General features: G+C 41.9%; 1 protein-coding gene across 3 annotated transcripts in view; it reads right to left on the bottom strand.

The window, feature by feature from the left end:
* The window catches only part of Cers6 (ceramide synthase 6), a 249,025-nt gene that overhangs the window by 175,328 nt on the left and 46,687 nt on the right, over positions 1-27,010 (bottom strand). For all 3 annotated transcript variants that reach the window (XM_039106361.2, NM_001399362.1, NM_001399363.1), the window contains exons 2-3: positions 10,302-10,407; positions 2,288-2,418 (exon numbers count right to left, since the gene is read on the bottom strand). In XM_039106361.2, coding sequence (XP_038962289.1) covers positions 2,288-2,418; positions 10,302-10,407 — 237 coding nt within the window. The remainder of the gene's footprint in view (positions 1-2,287; positions 2,419-10,301; positions 10,408-27,010) is intronic.

Raw genomic sequence — 27,010 nt, 5'->3', positions numbered from 1 at the left:
CTGTCCACAGCACTCACTTAACACTTAACATACATACCTGACTAATATTTATTCTGGACCTATGCATACACACTCAGGTCTTAGCTGTTTGATGCAGGTGCAATGAGCTTCCTACCACACTTCCCCTTCTCCATTACACCTGCACACTGCCACAACCCTAGCCCTCATTTAGAAATATTTCTAAGTAAAGGCAACATGACAACTCTCTGGGTACACAGGTAAAGACTCAGTGAATTTAAGGAAGGACACAGGCAATGAATCACTACTTAAAATGTAGTGCATGGGCCAGCAGCATCAAGGGCCACCGTGAGCCCGTTAAAGCAGCAGAATCTCAGCTGCCTATCCACACGCAGGGAATCAGACTCTGTAGCTTAACAAGATCCCTGGGTGACTGGCGACTGTACACATCTGTGTTTAAGAAGAAGATTATTGTAAGATCAGTCATAGGTGAGGCTGCACTGTGTTGGACCAGGAAGAGAGAGCACAGGACTTAAGAGGAGAGGCTACCATCCAATCTGACTTTTGCTTAGACTTGTGGTTCAGTGACAGAGCTCAGGGAACTGGGAGATGGGGCGAGACCACGTCAGGAAACCATTCCAGCTGACGACTGGAGCCCTGGATGCGTAACTCCCGACAGGAACTGGTACTGAGCTTATGAATGAGAAGCGTTTCACAGACCGTGTCTATTTAGCTGTCCCCTCCCCCGAGGTTTTATAAATGTCCTCCTGACGCTCCCATTTATTCTCTTCACATCTACCCAGCTGCAGGAACTTATGGTGTGATTCTGCATCTCATTCATCCCTCAGTGTTCATCGTGCCACGTCAAAATACTTTCATTTTTTTGGCTAATTGAGAGACAAACCTGAAATGGCAAACACAACGTGAATTCAAAATAGAAAGAGCAGTGAACAAGGGCTGTTTCCAGCGACGTTACTATTGAAATAATAAGGTGTCCGGCTGGAGGCCCCTAAGAAAGGGCTGGGTACCCAGCAATGGCCACGTTCATCAGATGAAGAGCACACAGGGCCTGTCTCACCTCAGCGGGATAGGTGCACGATGTTGAGATAGTCAACTGATTTTCCTACATGTATTCAGTGTCACGATCTGAAGGGATGGTGCATCTTCTTGTGTGTGTGTGTGTGTGTGTGTGTGTGTGTGTGTGAGAGAGAGAGAGAGAGTGAGAGGGGGGGGAGGGAGAGGGAGGAGTCGGAAGGGAGGGAGGGGGAGAGAGAGAGAGGAGTAGGAAGGGAGGGAGGGAGGGAGGGAGGGAGAGAGAGAGAGAGAGAGAGGAGTAGGAAGGGAGGGAGGGAGAGACAGAGACAGAGACAGAGACAGAGAGAGAGAGAGAGAGAGAGAGAGAGAGAGAGAGAGAGAGAAAGGAGTAGGAAGGGAGGGAGGGAGGGAGAGAGAGAGAGAGAGACAGACAGAGAAAGTATTTATATAGGTTGTGCACTTGTTCCTGCATGTGGCGGGTGCCTGCATGTGGCGGCCAGAAGTAGATATCTGGCCAGAGTGACATCCTCCATCATCTTTCTGTTGGAAGACCCTGGAACTCATCCATTTATCTAGAGTAGACTTGGCCACCAAGCTCCAGGATCTGCCTCCCCTGTGCTATTATTACAGATGTTCACTGCCATCTCAGCTTTTACATGAGTACCCGGGGTCTCAACTCAGATTACCCACAGAGCCCTCTGCCTGCCATTGTCTTGTAGTATTTTTAACAGCTTTATTAGCACACAGTCTATAAGCCATGAAATTCAAATTTTGCAAACAGAAGAGACTTTCATTATATCCCTTACTGTCAAGCAATGTTTCATTAAGATGCATACAGAAATAGAATATAGCTATTTCTTAAATCTCTAGGAGTACAGGACTTGGTTATTACTCCTTGATTAACATCCTAAAAATCTTAGTTTTTATTAGTGGGAAATAAGCCTTGATAAAATTCTGTCGATTCAATTCAAAACGTGGAAGCATTTTGTGCCTCTAAATGCTGTACTTCAAAATGACTGGCTGAACACACCACGACACGCCTTTGAATCTATTTCCTTGAAGTTACATTAGGAGGTTAAGTTTATTTATTGGAACCACAATGAAAATCTCAAACCCTTACAAACTACTGTTCCTCAGATTTTCCCGATCCATTTTCCCACCAGATGCCATGCTTCATAAGGGGGCTGGAGTCTGCCAACATCTGTTGTTTTCCACGTCTGGGTTAGCATAAAGAACAAGGCAGGTTTTTCCTTTAAAAACACAGGGTGGAAGAGGAGAGGAGACATGAACTTACATGCTCTCGCAGAACCTGGTCAGAGTGCTGGGTTTCTCCTGGTTACGCCTTTGTCGAAACCAGCGTTGAATGCTCCGAACATCCCAGTCCAGCTGCTTGGAGAGCCCTTCCAATCTCTTCTCATCAGGATGCTGTGAAACGAGGCACCAGAGAAGCCATTTTCACCCATCTTTACTTACATCACATACAGGGCTGATCCTGCATATGGTTGGATTTTTCTCTCTATTTTCTTCTGCTGGCATTTCAGTATTTGTGACTGAGAGAAATCCAGTCTATCCACTGAAGGCTTGAACAAAGGTAACTACTAGATTATTCCTTAGGAAACAAGACAGAGAAATAAAAATCCTGCCCCAGTGCTTGTATTCTTTTCTTATCAGCAAATATTTCTTATGAAGCAACCAGCAACCAAGAAAGGGTGAACCAGTCCGCTGGCTAAGTCAGCTCCATCAGCCTTCAAGGGCAGAATTTACAGAGACATCAATCAAATGGTTCACCTTTGTACGGAGAAAGGTATATTAACATATTTTATGAACAGATAATGTAGAAAAGACAAAAAAAAAAACCTACACACAGAAAATCCCACAATGTACCAGCTAAGGTGTCACTTCTAGTACCACACACACCTCTTTCCTCTTCCTTCCATTTTCCACATACTCCTCTCCTCTCCTTGTCATCCCCTTTCACCTCAGCACACATCGAGTCTTCCCAACACTACATATCACCTACTGGAACTTGTGTGGTGAAAAAGACAAGATGGTCTTGGTAATAGGCACAGACCCAGCTCCTCGCCCACTTAGCCCCTCAAGAGCCTTGGTCTCTTCATCAGTATAAACAAAGGGAACCAGTTTACCAACATACAGGGGACTGTGGCAAAGACTGGAAATACATGTTAAACTGAGGGCTGTCATCTGTTTTCTTTCTCTCCCGCCCACCTCTTCCACATGTTGAAGAAGCTCTTGCTGACAGTCACAGGAGAGGAACCCACTACTGTACAACAAAACGGCCAAGACAGCTCCACTCTCTTCCTTGCTGTTAGCTCATGATCAGAGGAAAAGAACAGAAAGGAGGGAGAAGACCCACTGACCAGGCTGTGATAGGATGTGCACACGAGACGGAAAAGCGGACAGAAGAGCATCTCAGCAACTCCAGGGACATCTCGTTCGGCTCACCTTTCACCGAGTGAGGCCTGCAGCCTTAGGGGAGAGACCAGGTCACAAAGACAGAGCTCTCCTCCTGAGATCTGGCTGCTGTTCCTTCCTCCACTGCCTTCTGTCGCCCAACCTTCTCCCCCATCCCTTCCGTTGCTCTCTCCTAACCCTCCAAAAACCCAAGAAATGTACACTCTCGGCACCCAGATTGCACACTTCCCGACATCAGAAGTGAGAAAGGTAAATAAATGTCTGTTGCTTAAGTCACTTGCTAAGGCAATCAGTCTGCCATGGTGGCCTGAACTAAATGAGATACACATACTCTGAAAGCAGAGCGAATGACATCCGGTTACAAAGCGTTCTCCTCCTGTGTCTATAAATGCAGTTGCCGGCATTCAGCTGGGCATGTGTCTGAGTTCCTTTCAGTAATAACAAGAGAATATAAATCTCCTTTTATGTCTTTCTTAGTTGAAAATATGAGAGAGGCAAGGGGAGTCACTGCCTATAATAATTAATATATATTATATTATATATATTAATATATATATGGGTTATACTACCATTCTGTTAAAATGAATATTTTTGACAGCCTCATACAATATATATAATTATATCACCCTACTACCCAACTGTCTTCCTTACTTTCCAACCCCTTGACCATAACCAGCCCCTCCAATGGCTACACTGCTGAGAAAAAATGACACTGTCTCCAGCAGCGACCATAAGCAAGGGAAAAACAAAATGAAAACAGAAAACAATCAGCAAACCTCGGGAAGGAGGCGGGACCTTGGGGACAAGAGAAAAATCTTTTTTACTTCTGAGTTTTCAAGTAGTGGGGGAAAAAACGCTAAGATTCAGAAATAAAAAATGGTGAAGCTAAAGCTTCAGTGTCCAACACTGACCCTGTTACCTCAGCCCTCTTACTTCCTTTCACAGGAAACCATGGCCATTAAATCATTTTTTTTTTGTTGCCGGGGTTTTTTTACACAAACACAATTGAATACACACTCTTTTACCTTCCCCCAGTCACACAAATTACTGTAAACTGTGGACTTTGCTCTGGACTTGGGGCTTCCCCCTTTATAATTTGTCTTGGATGGGTTCCCAATTGGCTCACAACACACCATCTCTCTTCTGCTGTGAGGTGTAAAACTAAACTCCAACTTTCTAGTCTGTTCTGCTAATAGACACTCTGGTAGCATGCAAACTTCTAACAATGCTCCAGCAGTAAGTTCTACGCGTCCTAGTAAACGGTAGGCCTCATTCCTTGGACTGGAAATTGTAGATCCAAGGGGTAGGTGCTTTTGTACCTTTTAATATTGAAATTTTACTAACTTTATTAAATGTATACCTCAAAAGAGAGAAGGGCCATGTCCAGGAGTCTCATCAACACAATAGAATATCTTCATCTTTTCCAATCTGATACACAAAAAGTAGATTCTCAGTGTAGTTTTGACTTTCCCTTTGTTGTGAGAGAAACATCTTGTTCATGTGTGTAAAACCATTCAGATTTCGTTTTCAGGTGAAGAGGAAACTCAGGTCTACTGCCTAGCTTTATCCCCCTGTGACTTATTAACATATTTGTATGATTTTTTTAATTAATTAATTTTATGTACATGAGTACACTGTCCCTGTCTTCAGACACACCAGAGGAGGGCATCAGATCTCATTACAAATGGTTGTGAGCCACCATATGGTTGCTGGGAATTGAACTCAGGACCTCTGGGAGAGTAGTCAATGCTCTTAACCACTGAGCCACTTCTCCAGCACGTGATCTTTTTTCAGAGTGATTAAACATTCTTCTCTATTATAAAGCGGAGGGGTTTTTTTTGGGGGGGGGGGGGAGTAAAGCACTTGTTTTAAAATTGGCTTACAGTTCTCTTTACTTAATAAATAAACAAAAACAAAACACTATACATCTATTTGCTACACAGTATGTATGTATATACATACATTTGAATTTAAACTTTTCTGTAATTTCCCTACAAATTATGGTTATAAGTACCCTTTAATACTTTTGGGGTTTTGACAGATTCAAATTCTGGGTGTATTTTGAATGCTTCCTGGTATTCTGTGGGCAGCAGCACTCTAACATTGTAAACTGTTACCCTATGTCCCCACACTACAGTTCATCTCTGAGTCCTCACCCTGAGACCTCACCCTGGCCTGTCATCCATGTCTGTGCTAAGCTTTACTTACACGTATTTATATTTCTATGTGACAAGAACTCAGATGACAAGAATTAGGTTGTTTATACCTAAAATTGAGGCAAGTCCAAATAAACATTTTGGTATCTGTGATAAGATCATACCAATTCCTCAATCAATGTAAGGTTAATTAACATCTTCATTCAACTTGTCTCAATGCCCTCCAAGAGTATTTAAATGGTTGCCTCATTTCGAGCAATGATATTCTTCTTGGGTTTTATTATTTAAAAAAAAAATCATCCTTTCTTATAATCTTTTAACTGTTTTATCATTTGTATATTTTTTAAAAAAACACTATTTCCAGTAATTTTGCACTGCAATTTTGTTGCTGTTGTGTGGTAGTTTTCACCCCATTGTCATAATTCTAAAGGTGTACAATGACATATTAGCCTACTACTAGAACACAAGCTCCGTAAACACAGAAAACCTTTACTATCCTTTTCACTGGTGCACTTACTATAATAAGACTTATCAAGGCTTTCTGAATGAATGAATATTTGAATAGAAATTTTGCCTCCTCCTTTTAATTTAAATGACTTTTATCTACTCACTAGCTCAACCCCACATGAGCAATAAGTAAAATTATCACTGTCCCCCCCCCTCCTTGCCTGCCCCGCCCAACACTTGTCAACAATAGAACCTTTCTTGGAGTTTGCTTTTGTGCTATTAAATGTGCTTCTCCTGCCCTCTGACTAGCCAGCGTTAGCTGATCAGCTGCCTCCCAACCACTAAGCAGCTCTGCAGCCAGTGACTTCCTATCTTCTCCTCAAGTTTGATCCTTTTTAAAACTTCCAGAACACACAACTTCAACATTCTGTTCTGACACCATCCCTCACATTTCTTCATCTCTTAGTTTTACAGTTTAAATATATTCAAAACTCACAAACTTCCCCAGTAATCTTGTATAATCTTCTGGTTAGCTAAAATATATGACAACAATCTCCTTAAGATAGAAAAAAAATGAGGACAGATTTTAGAGAATCTGTCTACAATTTTTATACAAGAATTAATTTATTATCTGTGTGTGAGAGGGGGAGGGGAGAGAGAGAGAGAGAGAGAGAGAGAGAGAGAGAGAGAGAGAGAGAGAGAGAACTCACACATATGTTTGCATGTACGTGAGCAAGTGCCTGCAGATGCCCACATAGAACAGAAGGATGTTAGATTCCTAGACCTGGAGTTACAGGTGTTGGGATGGGTGCTGGGAACTAAACTCTGGTCCTGTGGATGGGCAGCAAGCACTCAACCACTGAGACACTTTTCTAGCCACTGCCTCCAATTTGTGACTAGAGAAAAGGGGGATCAGTAGCCCCTCACTTGACGTAGCCATCATTCCCTTTCCATTTTCCAGGTGATCTTGGGAGGTACTAGAGTACACAGGAAGTAAAGGATTAACCAAAATTAGGACTCTATTATGCAGTTTGCATATGGCTGTCACCATGGTCTGTGGAACAAGGTGGTAATTGCAGATACTACTGTATCACACAGACTCTTGTGAGAAACTCCTCTCCTGTGCTCTCTGCAGGAAGTTCAATAAAATCGTTGCTCACACTATGTTGAACTTCGCTGAAATAGTACTTCTGTTGGACATTGGTGCACATCCACCTGAGGTCAATAGACTTTTTTTTTTTTGTGTCTCCCCAAGAAAAAGTAATTCAACACCATGAAATGTTGCTTCATAACTGCTACATATTTTACCCTCATAACTTTAAAACCAATTTGAATAGGAAAGTGTAGTAGTCAGTTTCATAGCTATGACAAAAAAAAATCCCCCCAAATTAAAAATATAATTAGATAATGGGATAAACCCAGTTAAAAGCCAGGCACTCAAAAATAATCATTTGGGAGAAACAATCACTTGGTGTATTTAAATGGACTAAGCTATCAATAACTGTAGGTCTTTTGGCTCCATTCCCAAACTGCGGAATCACAAGCTCTCAAGATACAATGTAGCAGCATGCATGTTCCTCAGAAGAAAGGTGCAATGAAAGTGTAGAAACACAGGCTGAAATAGATGCTGTATCATTTACTAAATGGTGTGTGTGTGTGTGTGTGTGTGTGTGTGTGTGTGTGTGTGTATGTACACATGCTGTGCCATTGTTGTTTTATTCAATCCTCCTGAAAGCCTGCAAGTTTATTATTCAGAGACTTCTAAGGCCTCCTCCAAAGGTTAAAAACTTTTCTGAAGGCCAAACTTTAGTAAGGAATAGGTACTGTTTCAGCTTAGAGACTCAGGTCTGTCTCGGGCAAAAACCAAGGGTCCTAATTATTGCCTAATGGTGGTAAGTTCTCTATAGTGTTTAGGATGTGATAGATTTCCCTGCAGGGTGGAAGGTAGGTTCTTTACAGTACTTTAAAGGTGACAGATTTACATGTAGAGCAGAGGAAGGAGAGAAAGAGAAAAGACAGGTGTTATAATAAGAGAAGAAACTGATAAAGAATGTCATGACTTATACCCATCTGCTGATGTCAGAGTAACAGTGACCTGGGCAAAGAAAATGACACAGAGGGCAGTACAGTCTCACAAATCAGGGGCCACATTCCAAAGGGAGCTTAATGCTCTCCGGATTATATTTTCAAAGTCTATGCCATTTTTTTTACAATGTAACGTGTTCTTTCAAGTGAAATCTAATGGAGCAACAACTATAAGCAAACATGTCAAGAGACTGGGCCCATATGGAGATCCCATATAGGCAGTTATTGTCCCCTTTCCATCTCCTGTCCCCTAGGATCCACCTACCCCTTTTCCTCTGTCCCCTACCTACTTAGAACTACTGCCTTTGGATCCGCAGCAGGGGCATGGGAACAGAGGGAGGAGCGGAGAGATGTGAGATAGGCTCTGTTTCTCTCTGAGGTTTCTTGGTATAGGGCTGGGCTGCTACCTCTCGGCTTCACGGGTGACTCAGCTAAGGTGAGACTCTTGCCTACTTGCAATCTTGTAGCAGAGGCTGTGATGACTTTGGAAGCCATCTATCCATCTTGTGCTGGGGTGATGATCCTGTCGATAGGAGAGAGGCCTGTCTGAAGTTTGCCCCCGGTGCCGAGGCAGAGCGTGTCCAACAGCAGCTGGAGGAAAGGGGAGTCTGACAGTCAGCAAGCTCTATTGTACTTAGTCACACAGTCTCCCCAGGCAGTTTTGGGGCTCTGCACTTGTTCCATCAATATTCCCCTGCCTACAGACACTACAGAACAAACAAAACATGGCTCGGCAGGGCTGGGCATGTGGCTCTTCTCCAGCATTTGTAATGGCCTGGATTTGATCTTCAATGTTGTAAGAAAAACTAAAGAAACTAACAGGAGTGACATTCCACTTTAGGAAGGTAAACTTCATGAAAATGTGGGGTTCTTTTCTAAATATTTACTTCCTCTAAGACCATAGGGTATGTGTCCCACGAGGCCGAACTTGGCCATGCAATGTTACCCCTTAAAACTACACAAAAGAGCTTTTCCTAAAATTCCATTCATTCTTTTCCTACTCCTTACAGAGATTTTTTTTTAAAAAGATACCTAATCTTTCCTCATATTTTCTTTTTTTTTTTTTTTTTTTTTTTAGCAAAAGTATCATTTTTTAAGAGGACAGAGAAAAATGCCTGTAGACTTTGGCAGGAATGAAGGCAACAGGACGAACAGAGCTTTCTGGGATCCGACATGAAGAGCTGCAAGCTGTGAGCCTAAGAGTACTAATGGCTAGCCCCACAAACACCAGAAAGAAACACCATTTGTGTAAGACCGTCAAGTCACAGCCTCGAAACCAGCATTGATGCTTCCAGAAAGCGGGAGGAGGGCGAAGGAACCATCTGATATGGAAACACAGAGAACAATGTTCCATTCCTCCGGTTCCACACTCTCTCATCCTGCCAAGGGTGAGCAGAGATAAGGAGGGATCTTAGGGACTGAGAAGAAACTGTGTGGCCCTGCGCTGCTTTGTCCTCTTACTGCTTCAGTTCAAGGGCTCCTGGTGTTTCTTCCTCCTTCCTTCCTGCTTAGGTATGTGTCGGCCACTCGCCTGCTCCCTTCCTCGCTGTGCTCCTATGCCCAGTCTACACTTAGACGCCCCTGATACTGAACGTCCTATCCCTTCCTTTACGCTCCACTGGGAGTCTCTCTCTTCTACTCTGATGCTGCTGAACCAGCTCCTTCCTTTCCTCACACAGGGAGTCTTCTTCAAATAGGATCCTTCATGTTTGTCTCTCATAGCCTCTGTGATGTACGGATAGCACGCACCGCAGGCCAACAAGTCCTATTTCTCACATGCGTATACACCACACTCTAAGCTCTGCCTGGTCGTCCCAACCCAGCCCTTATCTGAGTGCTTCCAGTCGCCTGAGACTGAAGAAGGCCCTGGATTGGACAAACTTCTATCTAATCAAGACCTTTCCACAAAGAAGCTTGTAAAAAAATCAGCAACCAAGAGGGCACATACACCCTTTATCTACTGTTTACACTTTGGGCCAATTATAGCACTACAGCCTCTCTAAAGACTCAGTATCCAACAGGAAACAAAGATGCCTGTCAGAACCCAGTTCTAAGTACTCAGTATCCATCCAACAGGAAGCAAAGTTGCCTGTAAGAACCCAGGGGAGAGAGGATGAGGTGGCTGCTTTGCGGTGGTGGTGGTGGTGGTGGTGGTGGTGGAGAAAAGTCCCCAGAGGACACTCATACCTTTGTTATGGCGGTGAAAACCTTTTCCAGAATGGCATTTGGCTGGGCAATTTGTGGTCCATTGGCTTGGATGTTGAGGGCTACGGCACATGGTTTGGCTATGAATCTAAAGGTTTAAAAAGAGAGAGAAAGAAGAAAATAAATCAGAACTTATACTTTTTATAACTGCTCTTCGTAGCATCGATTATAAATGAGCACATTATTCTAATCAGATGTTTGTAGGGTTTTACAGCAACATTCGCATGGGCAAACTATGAAGCAGCCCTTACTTGGGGTCACCAGCAGTCACTTAAAAAAGAGCAACTCCTAAGAACATTTAATCTCCTTGGCTGGGTGTGATGGTGCATGCCTTTAATTCCAAGGGCTCGGAAGGCAGGCAGATCTCTGAAGTACAAGGCTACATACAGAGTTCCAGGACAGCTAGGATTATACAGAGAGAGACTGTCTCAGAACAAAATAAACAACAACAACAACAAAAACAAAAGCAGAACAGAACATTTAAACACTAATGGTACTCTGTAGTTCTACTGAAACTTCACAGATCAAGTATGATTCCCTAAACCATAAGAAAGAAAAAGAAGTAAATACCGAGTGGAAATGGAATTGTACAAGCAAGATATATAAATAATCTGTCATAATTTACAGTTGTCTTCTGAACACATACAATCATGTTTTTGTACCAATGTGCTCACTAAACAGCCGAGTCCTCATGGAGAGTGTGTGTGTTTGATCACTCTGATAATAAACACAGCCATTTTGTTTCCATAATCAACGTGTGTAGTACTGAACCCCAATCCTTCAGGTTCATAATTTCTGCTCTGTGGGTCAGCTCCGCACACAGCTTCTCTCTCATGGGAAGCAACGAAGAATGATAGATGGCATGGCAATCCAGATGAGCTGAGAGCCGAAGGGTCGAAAAGAATGAGCCAGACTGTTTTCATCCTTAGTGAATGCCTAAGCCAACAATGGGAAGGATGGGCCTGAGTTCCCATGCCTGATGTTTGAACAAATCTCTGAGAGGGATGTGGAGCGCACAGGGCCCTGGAGGGACAGTGACGATTCTAGTAAAACTGTACAAGAGGAAAAGTATTTACACCTTCCAGATGTTTTCAAATAACTATTCACAAAATAAGCTTCCACAGTATTTCAGTGGTGACTGTAGTCTGTCACTAATTTAATATCATACGAGAGTATTACTAAGAAAATTAAACCGATGCCAAGAGTGATAACCAATAAATACATAAAACAAATCAGTAGTGAACCTTAGATGAGGCTTCTTTAAGTCCACAAGATTAAAGAACAGCAGGCAAGGCAGAGCAATATGACATAATGTTGAACAAGAGCCTATTTCGGGTACAAGTAAAGAAATTCACCCAGTCTGGAGAACAAGATCACTACATGTTGCAAACCTGATCCAGGAGAGTCACGCACAGAAAGTGAAGTATCATGCTGGTTACACTAGGGTCTCTCAGGACAAAGTAAAAAGAGAGATTGCCACCATTTCCTAATCGATAAGCCTTTGAGAAACTGGACTGCTCTTCAGGGCTTCGAATTCGCAGTTCCTTCCAGTATGTCACTTGCTGAGACACAGTAGTAACACCTTTGCATCTTCCTAGTAATTCTGGGTCTTCTCGGTCACCACAGTGGAGCACAGAACTTGTTCTTCCTAACCAAGTTTCCCACTTGCTGGCTACTCTATTGTCCCTATGATGTCCCATTGATGTCAACCCAAAGAGTACTTGGGTAGGCTCACCCAATCCCTAAGCATTTTTTTTTCTCAACAATTTCACCAGTACAGAGAGGCAAATATTTAAATTGTAAAACAGACAGTTACATAAAATAGGCAGGAAAAATTAATCCCAAATCCTGAATGGGAGGGGGAAGCACAAGTCAACTCCACTTCTCACAGGTATTCCTGGTGATAGGATGATAAAGAAATTTCATTTGTGTTTATTCTCTGGAGGATTCGTGAATCATCTGTGGTGGTTTTTTTTTTCTTTCTTTCTCTTTTTTTCTGAGAACATATTAAATTCCAAATAAAGCCCATGCCACAGCTATTACAATTTTATTACTTTTTGTCACAGGCTATTAGAGAAAAAATGTTGTTTCTAATGATAGACCCAAGAAACGTGCACAAAAGACTTTCACAATGGTGGGTGAAATAGAAGAAGAAGGAAGTGGAGAGGGAAGAGAGTAGAAAAAAAAGGAGGGGGAAGGGTAATACACAGGTATGTAATAGACTAGCACACCTGCAAATATCAGAGTGCAAAGAAATACATGCTTGAAAGCTTTGATGACTACCTCTACCAGGAAGTACACACCTAATTACATTTTTATCAAAGGCTGAAACACCACCTTCAAAAGATCAAACATCTATAAAATACACTCACATACTACAGTTGAAAGTAAACATAATAAGGATGTAAGCTTTGAAAAATACTGGACTCGGCTAAAAAGCAGAGAAATTGTTTTTCAGTGCATTTGAACAACGTGTATTTCTATTTCAAGCATGAAGTAATCATCTCAGAACAGTACTGAGGGGAAAGCATGAAACCTATACATAAAGCACTAAATGATCTCTGCATTCGAAGGCATTTACGATCTAGAAAGGGGAGTTGTTTAAGAGATGTACAGGGTATATGACATTGTTCTAAATATTGCTTAAAATATTTAATTATTCTCGGTGGGCAGAATTATTCTGCATGGGCAGAAATGGTTAGTCATAATCGACAGCAGCATTCCCTACCATTTTAGAGACACTTGGGAGCCTGTGCTGGTAAATGTGCAACCGTCTACATAGTGATACAACTGTATAAATCAATCTCTCTCTCTCTCTCTCTCTCTCTCTCTCTCTCTCTCTCTCTCTCTCTCCCTCCCTCCCTCCCTCCCTCCCTCCCCCACCCCACCCCACCCCCACACACACACACGAGAACTTCTGCAAAGGCCATGGAGGAACACTGCTTACTGGCTTGCTCCTCAAGGCTTTTTCAGCCTGCTTTTTTATATACCCAGGACCACCTCCCCAGGAATGGCACTGTCCCCAGTAAGCCAGTCCCTCCCTTACCAGTCATTAACCAAGCATATCCCCAAAGGCTTGCCTACCTGCAGGCCTACCTTACAGAGGAGTTCTCTCAATTAAGATTTCCCTCTTCCCACCTACATCAAGATTTGCGTTAAGTTGACCAAAACCAATCAGCAGCACACAAGTATCACAAATGGATTTGAGTGTAGGAATTTTTTTTTGGGGGGGGGGTGAAGATTTTAAGGAAGAGAAGCACTACAAAGGTTGTTTCTAAATTTGAGAAACAAATCCCTGGCAGATCTTCCATCTTTAAAATCTCTGTAAAACACAGCAACCTCTTTTCATCTCTCCCAAAGTCCAAACAAAAGCAAAACCAATACCTGAGTGCTCTAGAGAGAGAATGAAAGCAAACAGGCTTGGGAAACCAGACAAGTGCAGAAGCAAGCTAAGTGACTGGGAATAAAGGGATTTGTGGTATACAAACCCCACTTCAGATCCTTCAGGTTGCTGAAGAGAGACAGGGAAGCCGATTCTCAGAATTAATGGTCAACTAAAAATAGCAAATATAATGGAGAATAGGGAAGTACTTGGATTGTCTTCGAAGCCAATCACAATCGATTAAAACTAAATCTAATTATGAGAAAGAACATACATCCCATTGCAGACCATGCTGGAATAGATAAAAAGAATTCACCCCAAATGGATGTAGCCTGGCTAGAGTCTCAGGAGCTATTCAGATTTTGAAGTTAACGAGAATAGCATTTTGTAAGCAACCTGAAGGTACAAGCTTAGACAAACATTTTGGGGAGGGGGGCTAAGTCAGAAAGTGTGTGTGTGTGTGTGTGTGTGTGTGTGTGTGTGTGTGTGTGTGTGTAAAAGAAGAAAAATAATTACCGGAAAGTCAAGATAAAGTAAACCAATCATTATGAAGTTATCATGTGCTAATAATCACTTCACAGTACTTTTAAAATCCAGAAATTCTTTGAAGTAAATATCAGACCTATTTTACAGAAATACAACATATAGCTCAATAAAGTTAAATGTGTGCCTAGGATTTTACAGTTACAGAACTGGGGCAAAATTTAGATCTGGCTACCCTGATATAATCTGACACAAATGACTCCACCTGCTTTGGGCTTGACATGTTGAAAAACTGTTTAAATATGTCTGATCCCTGATTACTACATTCATAAAGTAGAGAGATAAAACAGACGTGGCAAATTCTGGTGATAATGCATGCAGACTTCACACCAGATCCACAAATGTTTGGCAACTATTCCATATATCCACACCCTTGCTGTATTTGCACGAAAGGGAGTGAATGCCACACACCAGTGGGCATCTCAGTCTATAGTGGTCATCCTTCTGTCCCAGGAAAAACACATACACAGGACCGGCTTGTGAACCAGCGGTAAGTTCAAGAGCTCACAGTATCACAGGCATAGCTTCTTTCTGCCAAAGCAGATTTTCCTTCGGACAAATCATTCAGAAACCTCCTAAGAAGGGTCGGAAAGCCTCTCTGCAGACTTCCTTTCAATTTTCTAAGGACCTGCAGTTATTTAAAAACACAATAAGGTTTCTGTTGTTTGCTTGATCTGTAAGTCTTTTCATCAGTGAGAGAGCAACTGTAAAGGCCTGCTGCCAAGGCTGACTACCCAAGTACAGTCCCCAAGACCCACGTGATGGAAGGAGAGAACAGACGTTTCCTCTGACCTCCACATGCACACTGCAGCATCTGTGTGCATGCACATTCACATGCACGTGTGCACACACACCCCAAATTTTACAATCTCACCATTGGGGTCCTATCTTAGTTTGTTACCACACTTTATTTCAAAGATTCCTACATCATTCCTTTTCACTGTAGTATAAACTCACCCCTCTTTTGTTGGCTCCTAGAGACATGCACAGCCCACAGACTCCTCAAACATTTAACAATACACAAATATCGTTACTAAAAATAGTCTGCTGCCTAGACGCTTTCATTCGTCTTTTTATTTTCTAACATTTTTACCACTTTAATGATTTTACTTTTGAAATAGTCTTGCCATATTATTTAAGGAGAGGAAGAAGCCCTCAGCAATGGCTAGTCCTATGCTACATAACCACTGGCAAAGATTGTTTGTGCTAATGGGGGATGCTTTCTAAAGTCCCCCAGAAACTTCCTGAAGATGTCTGAACAGCATTAATAAAGGAATCTTCCAGTCACGTCCACCTGAAACTTACTGAAAAGCCGCATCAGTGACAGAACGGGCACAATGTCATCAGCTTAAAACAGAAGTCTTTGGAAATCCCAAGCCAACTTAAGAAACGTCAGAGATGCCTCTCGTAGCTACACAGTCACAGGATTCTAAAGATTTTGTATTACTTCATCATTAGTTCATTTCAGCTACTGATGACAGAATCTATAAAGTTTGTGAAACTCAGAAAACCAAGCCTGTATCTGAATAAGGGCTATGCCCCCACATTTCACATACACACAAAGTATGACAGGTATTGTGCTGTTTGTAGCAGATACACAAGTCCTGCACTACGTATGGGGCTCATGCAAAGTCAGATCTTAACCAGGCAGATCTGCAAACAAGAACAAGGCAAAGCAAAGGTGACTTGCCTGCACTGGGTGGTAGACACTCATTTGTTTCACTGTAGACACTTTTCAGCTCTCCCTATGGGTCCCATACCAACATGTTGTATACATTAAGTATGCATGCTAAAAACGTTTCAAGAAGAAGAAATGTATGGTATATATTTATGTAGAAAAATACCTTTGTAATCAAGGAAGTCTTAGACTCTACCACTATGAGTGAGCTGATATTTTTCCAAGTATGACAGTGCTTATTGGTTCACTGTAATGTCAATGAACCACTGGAGGCTAGCATGCATGTGTGAGTCAGGAGTCCTTTCAAACGGTTCATCCATGTATATAGAGGATGCCACTATGGAGGCCACTGATAAAATGACACAAGTGACTCCAGTTCCACCTGTGCAGCATTTGTCAGTGTCAGCCTTGCCTTGTTACCGCATAGACTAAATCTATGACAGGTCTATCTCTAACTCCACAGTCTTCTGACAGATTACACAAATCAAAGTCTCTGACACAGCTTCAGAATTCTCTATAACTGAGCACCTCTGTGCTTTCACACATCTTCTCTGGATCATGTCTTTCAGTCTATAATGGGCTCTAGGCATCTCAGGTGATTCATCTTCTCCAGTTGAAGAGCTAACAAAAGTGGAGTTTTCAGAAACAGGCCTTTGACCTTCATTCACCCTGTGGCAGGTTACCAAGCCTGCCACTGGTAGGAGTACCTCAAATCTTCAAAATTGGCCCTGAAATGAAATGTGAGGTCTGGGGAAGCCCAAGACCCTATGATGTGATAATCCTTAAATTCCACTACAGTCACCAAGTGTTTTCTTCTTTCACAGTTTACCTCAATTCTCCAAATGTCCCCAAATTTTAACTGTTGTTTTATAAATGGAAAAAAAAAAGCCTCAACACATCAGTAATTTGAATTAGAAACTGAGAGTTACATCCCTTTTCTTTCCAGCACTTAAACATACAAAGCCCTGTACACATCCATCCCTTAAGAACATTCATAACAACCTGTAAAGGTATAGTGTGGAATCTTAATATCAGCCTCCATGTTGTCCTGTAGCTACTCTCTCCCTTCCTCTTCCATTCCCGTCTTCTCCTCTTCCCTCAAACTTTTCTCCCGCCCATCCTTCCTTCTCATCCAATGACAGACCTCATTCTATCTTGTACCTGCCTCACCTGTGACATCATCCCACACTCTCCCAACATTCCTGGCTTGTGAATTGGAACACATGATCATAGCCTTTACACATTTTTTCTGTACTATCCACTATACTATATATACACAATATATAATATACTATTTGTACTATACTGTACCACTGGTACCTCACGATCACAAATGTGTTCATCCCTGAACAATACCTGTTTTTCTCCTGAGCTATCACTGAGGATGTATGGTTGTGTGCAGTTCAGCGAATAGCATTACCTTATTTGTATGGTGTGTTATGAAAACACAACTTTACAGAACACTGAAAAACAATGTCAACAACTCCTTGATGGGACTATTATACGGTTCTATATTAAAGTTCATCATCTACATGGAATGAAATCCTGTAGAAGCACCTGACAATGTAAGAGCCAAAGTACCACATATCTGTGTTACAATAAAGGATGACTAGGAACAGCAAATAGTAGGAAACTGAATGCAGGCTTCCTTAGTAGCAGTGGGAATGGGGAGTAAGAAACTGGATTTGCAGCAGCAGCAAAATCGCTGTCTACTAGAGAGCAGAACCAGTCTGCATCAGCACACGTGACACACTGAGCACAATACCAAGCCGGAGGTGGCTCTGACCCTCCTTACTGTGGGGCCTTAACCCTTCCCCACAGCCTTTGGGACAAGGCCAGCAAAGAAGAAAAACAGTCAAAGAGCCTCATCTTTAACACATCCAACACAATCTGAACAGCAGGTCTGAAGCCAGAGATGATGGTTTACGAACTGGGACAGTGTTCTTTGCATGCCTAAAACCCAAAGTCTCTGGGATGCTTCTATCAACCGAGTTTTTATTGTCACTAGATTTATGTAACACGGTCCTTTGTGGCTGCTGGATCAGGAACTAGAATGTTGAGTGACTAAGGAATTTCTCTCTTCCTTTCCCCATTTAAAACCTCCTCTTGTTGGATGATGTCTACAGTCTAAGAACACTATTGTAAAGAAGTTGAATCAGGACACCTGTAGGCATAGCAGGAAGCTGCAGGCGTTGGAGACAGGCTTTCCTATATACCTTCGCATGCCTATTTAACCACTGTTGAGATAGTGAGTTAATTATTTTCCTCCTTGAGGCTGGTTCCCTACAGAACTATATAACCTAGCTAAGTGACTTGTACAGAGACAGGCACACAGCCAGGCATGTGCAGGCTTCCTTCCCTGTGTATGAGGAAAACAACATAGCAAAGATTAAAGCACTATTAATAATTGGCTTTTCTGGCTTGAGATCATCTTCTTCATGTCCTAGTGGGTATAGGATTTACTTCTGACCCTATGAGACTATTTCTTCCATGGTAGGAAAACCGAATCAGAGGAGCAGTCAAATTCCAGGAAGATGAAAATTAAACAGAGAGCAAGCTTGAAGCCCATCATGGCAAAAGAGTTTTCTTATGAGTCAACAGAGGAAACAATAAAATATTTACATCGTTGTTAATAAGGAAGCCTGCATTTTCTCATAACGGGCAATTTATTTTCTTAATGCAATCCTGAATTGCCACAGGCAAAGGACACAAAAGCCTGTCTTTTTATAATATTAGTATTGTCTCGTTTATTATATACTTTCATGAACAGAATTCCAGTGGTGTGGCCAGAAAGTGCTTGAGTGGACACAACGGTATTATATCCTCAAAATCCCTGTTGAGGGTATTTATGAGTAATAGCCCAACCAGGAAGTAAACCGCAGAGCTCAATTAAATCAAAGAATGTGAAGGCCATCTCCATTTACAACACAGTATTAGAATGAACCAAGGATGCATTTTCTGAAGGGGAAAAAAAAATCTTACAGAATAAGCACAAGTTCTTATCTACAGAACTACGAGAAGAGCCACCGACAGTCTGGCATGATGATGGAATACATGTAAGAAGGTGGTATTTTACTCCAGTGAATCTTGTTTTGAGAAGCCAAAGACAGTCTTTAAATTGTTCCCTTGTACAGATTTGTGAAAATGAAACTTTTTCCAGGACTTTTGAGCTGTACAGGACTCAAAATATCTGGAGGTTTCAATGCCTCATCATCTTTAATAAGGGGTTCTTCAAAGCATCGTCAGTGGACCCAAGAGCATTGACATCACCTGGGAGACATAAAAAAAAAAAAAAAAAAGGCAGAATCTCATGCTCAGATCCAGGCTGAGTCAGTCTGTATTTAAGCAAGATCCTCGAAGGGCCCTAAACACAGCATTGCTTCAGACAAGTGCTTCCTTTAATCCAGTGCCTCACCACGTGTGAGCTTCCTACAGGCTGTCTCAGCTCCACCAAAAACCCTGCTACAGTGCAAATTCTGAGGCCCTATCCCAGCCCTACTGTCAACGCCTCTGAGGGTAGGGCCCAGACATGCTTCTCACAAAACCTCCAAGCAGCTCAGATACATGCTGCAGCTTGAAAGCACCACACTAGCCTAGGCTTGAACAGCCTGGGGTCATGGAATGAGGGGACTCTCTAAAGCAGCTCATTTCATCTCTATGTAGAATGCCAAAAAAAAAAAAAAAAAAAAAAAAAAGAAAATCCTTCCTTAGAACTGAAACCAAATGTCTCGGGACAACTGTCAACCAAACAGTAAGCCTTGAGCATTCCCTCACAGTATTCAAACACAGCCATGGTTATCTGAATAAAATTTCTATACAGATGAAGGCATAGATGGAAATGCAGACATACAGTTTGGATACATGAGAACAAATAATACAGAAAGATAATTATATTTTATTGTCTCACCATTTATTAACATAGGGATACTAGAAATATAATTAACTGTATTGGATGTAATCAGGGTATAATAACCAATTTAAAATAAATCCTATGTATGTAGCGGTATGCATATACGCATATGCTATCATAAAATACCACACTAACCCAAAGATGAATTGAACTGTCATCTTTTTCATTCTGCAGGTCAAATGTCAAGAACCGGAAGCAACACACACTGCATTTCCAGTGAACCCATCATTCACTGAGATCATCATTCCAGCCCTGGGGATGTTGTATCAACATATATGTATACATATACATACACATAGACATATTCCTAGTCATCTTGCTTTATGTCCATGAGTGTCACTCTTTAAGTCTATCGATTCTTTTTCAACACCAAGTCTCTAACTTCACTTCCTTGTGTCTACAGCACACAACAATACAGGACTACTTGGCTAGGAGACTAAGACCTAGCTCCATAATTACTATTTCTTTTCATTAATTGCCTTTCATCCTGAAAAATGAGCTCCATGACTGCTCTAACTGTGCCAAAAATAACTCGGTGCGGTTTATTAAACAGCATTCAAAACAAAGCAAATATAAATCACCAGCTTTCTATGCCAATCACTGTTCATTAAACAGCATGATATCATCATATTATGGAACTGCAGAGAGAGACTCCACGTCCTTGGAGACTCCCTTTTACTTAAAAAAAAAAATACTACCTGTATCTATGAATATACACTACAGACTTCAGGAACACACATGAACTCAAAATTCAACGTAAATAGGTGAAGCTTGAGAGTGGCCTTTAAAGGGGAGGATGTGAAGGGAAAGGAGTCCCCTTGCAGGCACTCCGCCCATGTGCTGGCATAGCCAGCCTGGCCTTCCGAAGGCGTTAAATCCCATCCGTGTGCTGGCTGCCATCCAACAGCACAGCAGGCATGGGTTTCAGATGCAGTGGTATTCTCATTGACCGCCTTCTCAGGACACCTGACACAAAACCCTCAGGCCTTTGTGCTGTGCACATGTCTAAAGGCTGCTGCCTGTCTGAATCGAACCTCAAGAGCTCTCTTCCCCATGATTCTTTTGACCCCCTGTACTGCCCTGATCTTCCTGTAATTTTCTGCTATGTTTTGGACCTACGGACACTGATCTTATTCCACAGAACGGAATGGCCCCTTGGTTGCTTGTCTTCTGCCCACCCTCATGTTGGATTTTTTTTTTCTCTTGACTTCAATACCTCTTCCTGATCTTGTGTTATAGGAGAACATGTTGTTTGGAGCAGTAGCTTAATGGGAGCCATGATGAGCTTCTGTAGAACCAAGTTCAACTGCAAAACCAACACCCTGTGGTCAATGGAACAGAAAGGCAGAAACAGCCAGAATCTCTACTGGCTTCACAGAGCTACTCTATCACAGCGGGAACCTCTGGTCTGTGCGCTTTTTATCTGCTTAGTAGTCCCATTCCATCCAGCTACTGTCATGTGGAATCTGTTACATTCATCCCAAACCACTGGGTCCACAATTATGCCCATTCCTGGCATACATATGAACACCAGTTAAGCTGTATATAATTGGGTTTGATCTACTTAACTAGCTAGAAAACACACCTAAGCTCTTGTTATGGCCCTGTAACATTTTCTTTATTCAAAATGTTATCTAAGTCACATAGAGAATCACTTCCCAGCTGCCAATAACTGCTAATACCATCAGTGTAGCACAAAAAAAAAAAAAAAAAAAAAAACAAATAAATAGTAACAGAAAAGTATCTTTTCAAACGACATCGTAACAGAAGGGAAACATCACAGTAATTATGCCTTATAACTTTAAAACAAGCAGCAGATTACATTAAACAAAGTAACTGTGTTGTACTGGGAACCCCACAAAAATCACAGGCAGCAGATTACATTAAACAAAGTAACTGTGTTGTACTGGGAACCCCACAAAAATCTGCTGATTCATCTAGTTCTCTGCCACTGGGAAGATTAGGAGGTTTGCAGAGCCTGCCAGTCTAGTCACCACAGGCTTACCCTTCCCTTTCAGCATCCCAAACCAATACTGTGCTGCTGTTGTGTCAAGAACGGAGTGTGGCAAAACTGCAAGGATCAAAACGAAGAACAGTGCCAAAAGCATAAGATTTAATTAAATCAAAAATTCCACTTTCACAATAATTTTTCTAAAGACACTTACCAAAACAAGCTTTTGTTAGAGGAGCTTGGATGGCAGTAAAACCCTGCCCATGTTGGTTTGCCACTTTGGAAATATGGCTTCAAGCAAATCATATACTTACATTTTCATTCTAGAAAAATTAGGACCAGGCATACCTGAAGGTTGTTCCAGTTTTAGTTCGGATCTTTCCATAGGGCTGTCAGAAATAAGGGATCACGGGGCTCCTGGGCCTTGGGAGTTTGAAGGGGCCTCCAGACCACCAGGCTCGAGTGTTCCCAACGGCTGCCCTCGTAATGTCACGTCTTAGTTTAACAACATCCATCACTCATCTCTGACATTGGTGCAGGAATACCTCATCCCAAATAGACAGGGAAGTTGTATTAGCAACTTTCTAGAACCTTCTGAGGCTCTGATCATTTTCTCTTCCTCCTCCTTCCCACAACCTGCTCAGCTTATGCCTCATTCTTTCTTCTCTTGGTGAACTACAAGGTATTTGCTAGTTTACCAGTCATAACCAACATTTGTCTCCTGACATTTTACAAACTTTGAGCATTCTCTTTTATAGGAGAGAAAAATCACAACTCAGATCTAAACAGCTTAATGAACAGAAAAGAAAACAAAAGTTTTGGTTCCTCACTGCCCAGGACACTACTGGACAAGGTCCAACGCAGTAGGGCGGATCTGTCCTATCAATGGCATTCTCACCGCTCTGTCTCCTCAGTCTCAATCCATCATCAAGTCAGATCTAGTCCTTAAAGACCTGAGCCTAAACCAATTCTGTCACATTTGATTTAGTGATTACAAAAACAGAAATAGACATATCTGTATGACATAGAAAACCATGTCTTCTGATCTTCACAAACCAGGAAACAAAGCCTGTGAACGTATCAGGGAGAAAAAGTTGGGAAGACCTTCCAAATGTATTTATAGTATTAATTGAACATATAATTATGAATGCTTGATACTAATAGTTTCCTGCTGAAAAACTACATTTCCCAGCCTGCCTTTGGCGATTATATGAGTCATTCTACCCCTGTAAGGGCTACATCTCATTTTCCTGTAGGCATTTTAGTCATCTGTAGGCATGGGTGACAAAGTGCCCCTTAAGGTCAGACCACGCCTCTATTTCTTTCTGGTTTCTGTCTCTCTGTCTCCTCTCTCTGCAGCCACTCTTTAATAATCTAACACTTGCCTTTCAAATGCTAAAGCCATATCCCTTTTCAAAGAGACCTCTTCCCCACTCCCCAGAACATTATACATATATAATTGTATAATGTCCCAGTATTGTCCCAGTCTATGATTTAGTATACACAGTCACTAAGATTGTTTGAAAACCCAAACCAAGGCCAATATTCTAATGCAGCATCAACCATCACCAAAACATTAACTCATACTTGAGATGTACACAGAGTTCTGCCTAACCAGTATAGTGTCTTCACTGGATACTGTCTAATGACCATCAATACTACCTCACTAAGCAACCTCCTGGGACAATTCCAAACATGAAATGGTTTCATGGCCAGGGCTCCCCAAAGCACTCCAACTGGTAGCCAGTTGGGAAACACTGCACACATGCAAGACAATACCGGGTAAGAATAGAGAAGGAACAGCTCAGTCGCCTCAGTGCAGGGAGAGAAATGACACATGTCAAGCATGTTGACAGTGAGTGACAACACTTACCATGGAGCCTTCAAGGACACTAAGTGGCCAGAGGCCTTATAGGTGAACCTAGAGGACATTAGGCAAAGGATGCTATCACACAACTATGTATGGAGCCCAGAACTGAGTCCTAGGGGATGCCATATAGAAAGGCAGAGAGAGAAGGGATAGGGAAAGTGCGGCAGTAAGATAAGAAGACATGACATATATATGTCTGTGTACACACACACTTTTACATAGATATTTATCCATATACGTATTTGTGTATACATATACATATATGTATATAGATGTGTATGTGTGTACATATATGACCTATTAAACACCTTGCTGGAAATGTGTGTGTACACACACATATATATATCTAAAAAATATAGAGATATATATGTATACATACACATACATACATACATACATACATACACATATACATACAGACACACAATTTTTTTCCAGCAAGGTTTCTAGTAGGTCACTTGACATGAGCTAATTAAATGTTCTGAAATTCCAGAGACCTCAAAACTCACTTCTCACACACAAGGAAAGCTACTTTCTTTGTCTCAAGGGAAGTGTTTTAATAATTATTTTACTGTATAACTGGTTCAAAGACAATTTCAAAGTGTATGTTCCACACTGCTGTTGAGTAGGTTCTAGAATGGAGGACGCCTCCCTCACCCTCCGGTGTCCTCCAGGTCCAAATGAGCAAAGGAGAGACAGATACAGTCAGCTGTCAATGGCGTAGAGACGGCTCTGTGTCACAGCACAAAGACGGGAAGCCAAAGCTCAATTCTCAGACTCTCGAGGAGAATGAGGGAAAGATAACAACATAAACAACAATGACTAAATTATGACACATCCAGTAAGATTTTATAAAGTGATTACGTGACTTCAGAGCACTAATGTCATTCACTCAGGAATTATTCACAGGAACAATCCCCCTGCTGTGCTGCCGTCACAGACTCACTCTAGTGCCACTTCAAGGCAACAAGCGCATGCATCTTGACTTTCTTCCCATTAGCCTAACAGAAATTTGTGGCTGACTGTGGAGACACTCACTGACTGGTACATATCTGCTGAATAAAAACAAGGAGGGACACTTTTCTAAATTTCAGGGATTGTCTTCCAACAAAGTGTCAACATCCAAACATGCCCATATACTGCAATGGTGCTACAGCATTTTAGAATGGGTTTTAAATAAATCCAAGATCCAGGAGCAATTTTCTTGCAAGATATTTTTTTACTTAAGTTTTTTTTTCTTTTTTTCTTCTTTTTTTTTCTTTTTTTTTTTCTTTCTTTCTTTCTTTCTTTTTTTTTTTTTTTTTTTTTTTTTTTTTTTTTTTTGGTGGTAGTTTTGGAATGGGGTCCCACTGTGTAGACCAGGCTGTCCTCAAATTCAGAGGTTCATCTGACTCTATCTCAGGACTACTGGAGTTCGACAGGTTTTATCTGCTGTTTTTAATGCTTGTTCTGGTTTTCCAGAGAAATCAAGGCAACTTTTGCCCTAGTGTCTTTAAAACAGCAGGGACTGCTGATCTCAACAGCCCTTTAACCCAGCAGATGAGGGTAACTTTCCAATCTTCCTACTTAAGGAGTTAAGAGTCATCTCCCTGACTCCAGCTGTAGTCCTCCTGGGTATAACCTGTACCAGGGAGAATGTTTTAACAGGAAGTGTCTCAGTCTGGGTTATCTGGCCTCATATGAGAGTGTTCCGAACCAGCTATTGCTTTCTATCTCCAAATCGCCATATTTACAGAGTCCAAACAGCAGTTCTCAAACACTCAGCTGATCCTCCTCACAAGAAAGAGGGGAAGACGAAAAACCAGTTTAGACTGTTTCTCTTCGTTTGTTTGTTTGTATTTTTCAGGGAAAGTACTACACTATGATACATCTGAGGACAATTATTTGTTGGTTGATTAGGTCTCATGGATCCCTAAACACTACAAGCTAATGCCACTGGTCTGTGTTACTCTCTGGAACTTGACTGTATGGCCCTACAGCTAAAGCCACCATATACTTGAGTCCTAGAACATGAACAAATTAAGCTAGTACCAATTGGGGAGCTTCATCACTACTAAGGAGCTTGCACACCCCTAGAAGGCACTTAGGCACTCAACCAGGGGGAAAAAGCCATCATTGGTTGTATCCAGCTGTGAACCCTGTGAGTTACAAGCACAATCGGTCAGGCAAGATGTGTCCACTGGGGCAGTAATGGCACAATCATTATGAAAGTCAGCAACTACTTTATGATTAGATTTAAAATCTGCTCCATAAGATAAAACTCTTGTCTAGCATTGTTAACACTGCCAATAAACAGAGTCTTGGTAGGTCATGGGCCAGAGGGGCAACAATTATATTGATAAATGATAAATATCAATTATATTGATAAATGAACATTGTATGAAAGTCACTCTTAGAGCCTTATTATTCTACCTGTAGCTAAGTGCATCTCCCAACCCTAGTCAGAGAAACTTCTTTATGCAGTACACGGTTATTGGCCCAGAGACTCACAATTGATCCATGTGCAGAGAATAAGAGATTACAGAATAAGAGATTACTAAATAAGACACCTATACCCCACCCTCTCCTCTCCCAGACATCCTCCAAGGTCATCAAGGAAAATGGGATGGAAAGAGTGTAAAAGCCAGAAGTGATGGATGACATCAGCAAGATAATACTTTCCCAGGGACAAGAGGGAGACTGTGCCTATGAACTCACTGCAGCTGTGATTAATCTGCACAAGGCCAGCACAAGTTCACACCAGACAGAAATCCCACCGTGGAGCGTGTTGGTAATCGGTAAGTCCCACCCTTAGCTGAGAAGCCATTGGCAACTGATGGCTGCTGTGGAAAGAAGAGTCAATTGTGATTCGGGATGCAGCTCCTCAGACATGAGGTGGATGGTCCCACACTCGTGTGCATACTGCAGCGCTAAGACATACTAGGGGAGGGAGGAGGAGCACACATGAAAATGGAAAGGAATAGTAAGGGGTGAGATAGGGGAGCAGTGACAGGACAGAGAGGGATATAAACCTGATCAAACATTATGTGAACAGAATTCTCAAACAACAAACAAGAGGTGGGGCGGGAAGGGGGGGTGCTGTATATGTAGCTGTAGCTGTCAACAAACCCTGCTAGAATTCTGATGCTCCAAATGCATTTGGAAACCTGCCAACAAAAGGATCTACGTGGGCATTCTCCCAGTTCCGGGGGGAAGGGGAGAGAGACAGAGACAGAGACACAGAGAGAGACAGAGACAGAGGGAGAGACAGAGGGGGGGGAGAGAGAGACAGAGAGAGAGAGAGAGAGAGAGAGAGAGAGAAGAGACAGAGACAGAGACAGAGACAGAGACAAGCAGGAAGGGGAAGGGGCTGACCTT

The sequence above is a fragment of the Rattus norvegicus genome, chromosome 3, assembly GCF_036323735.1.
Source record: "Rattus norvegicus strain BN/NHsdMcwi chromosome 3, GRCr8, whole genome shotgun sequence".
Lineage (NCBI taxonomy): Eukaryota > Metazoa > Chordata > Mammalia > Rodentia > Muridae > Rattus > Rattus norvegicus.
The sequence above is the reverse complement of the archived record's forward strand: the minus strand, read 5'-3'. Positions and strand labels throughout refer to the sequence as shown.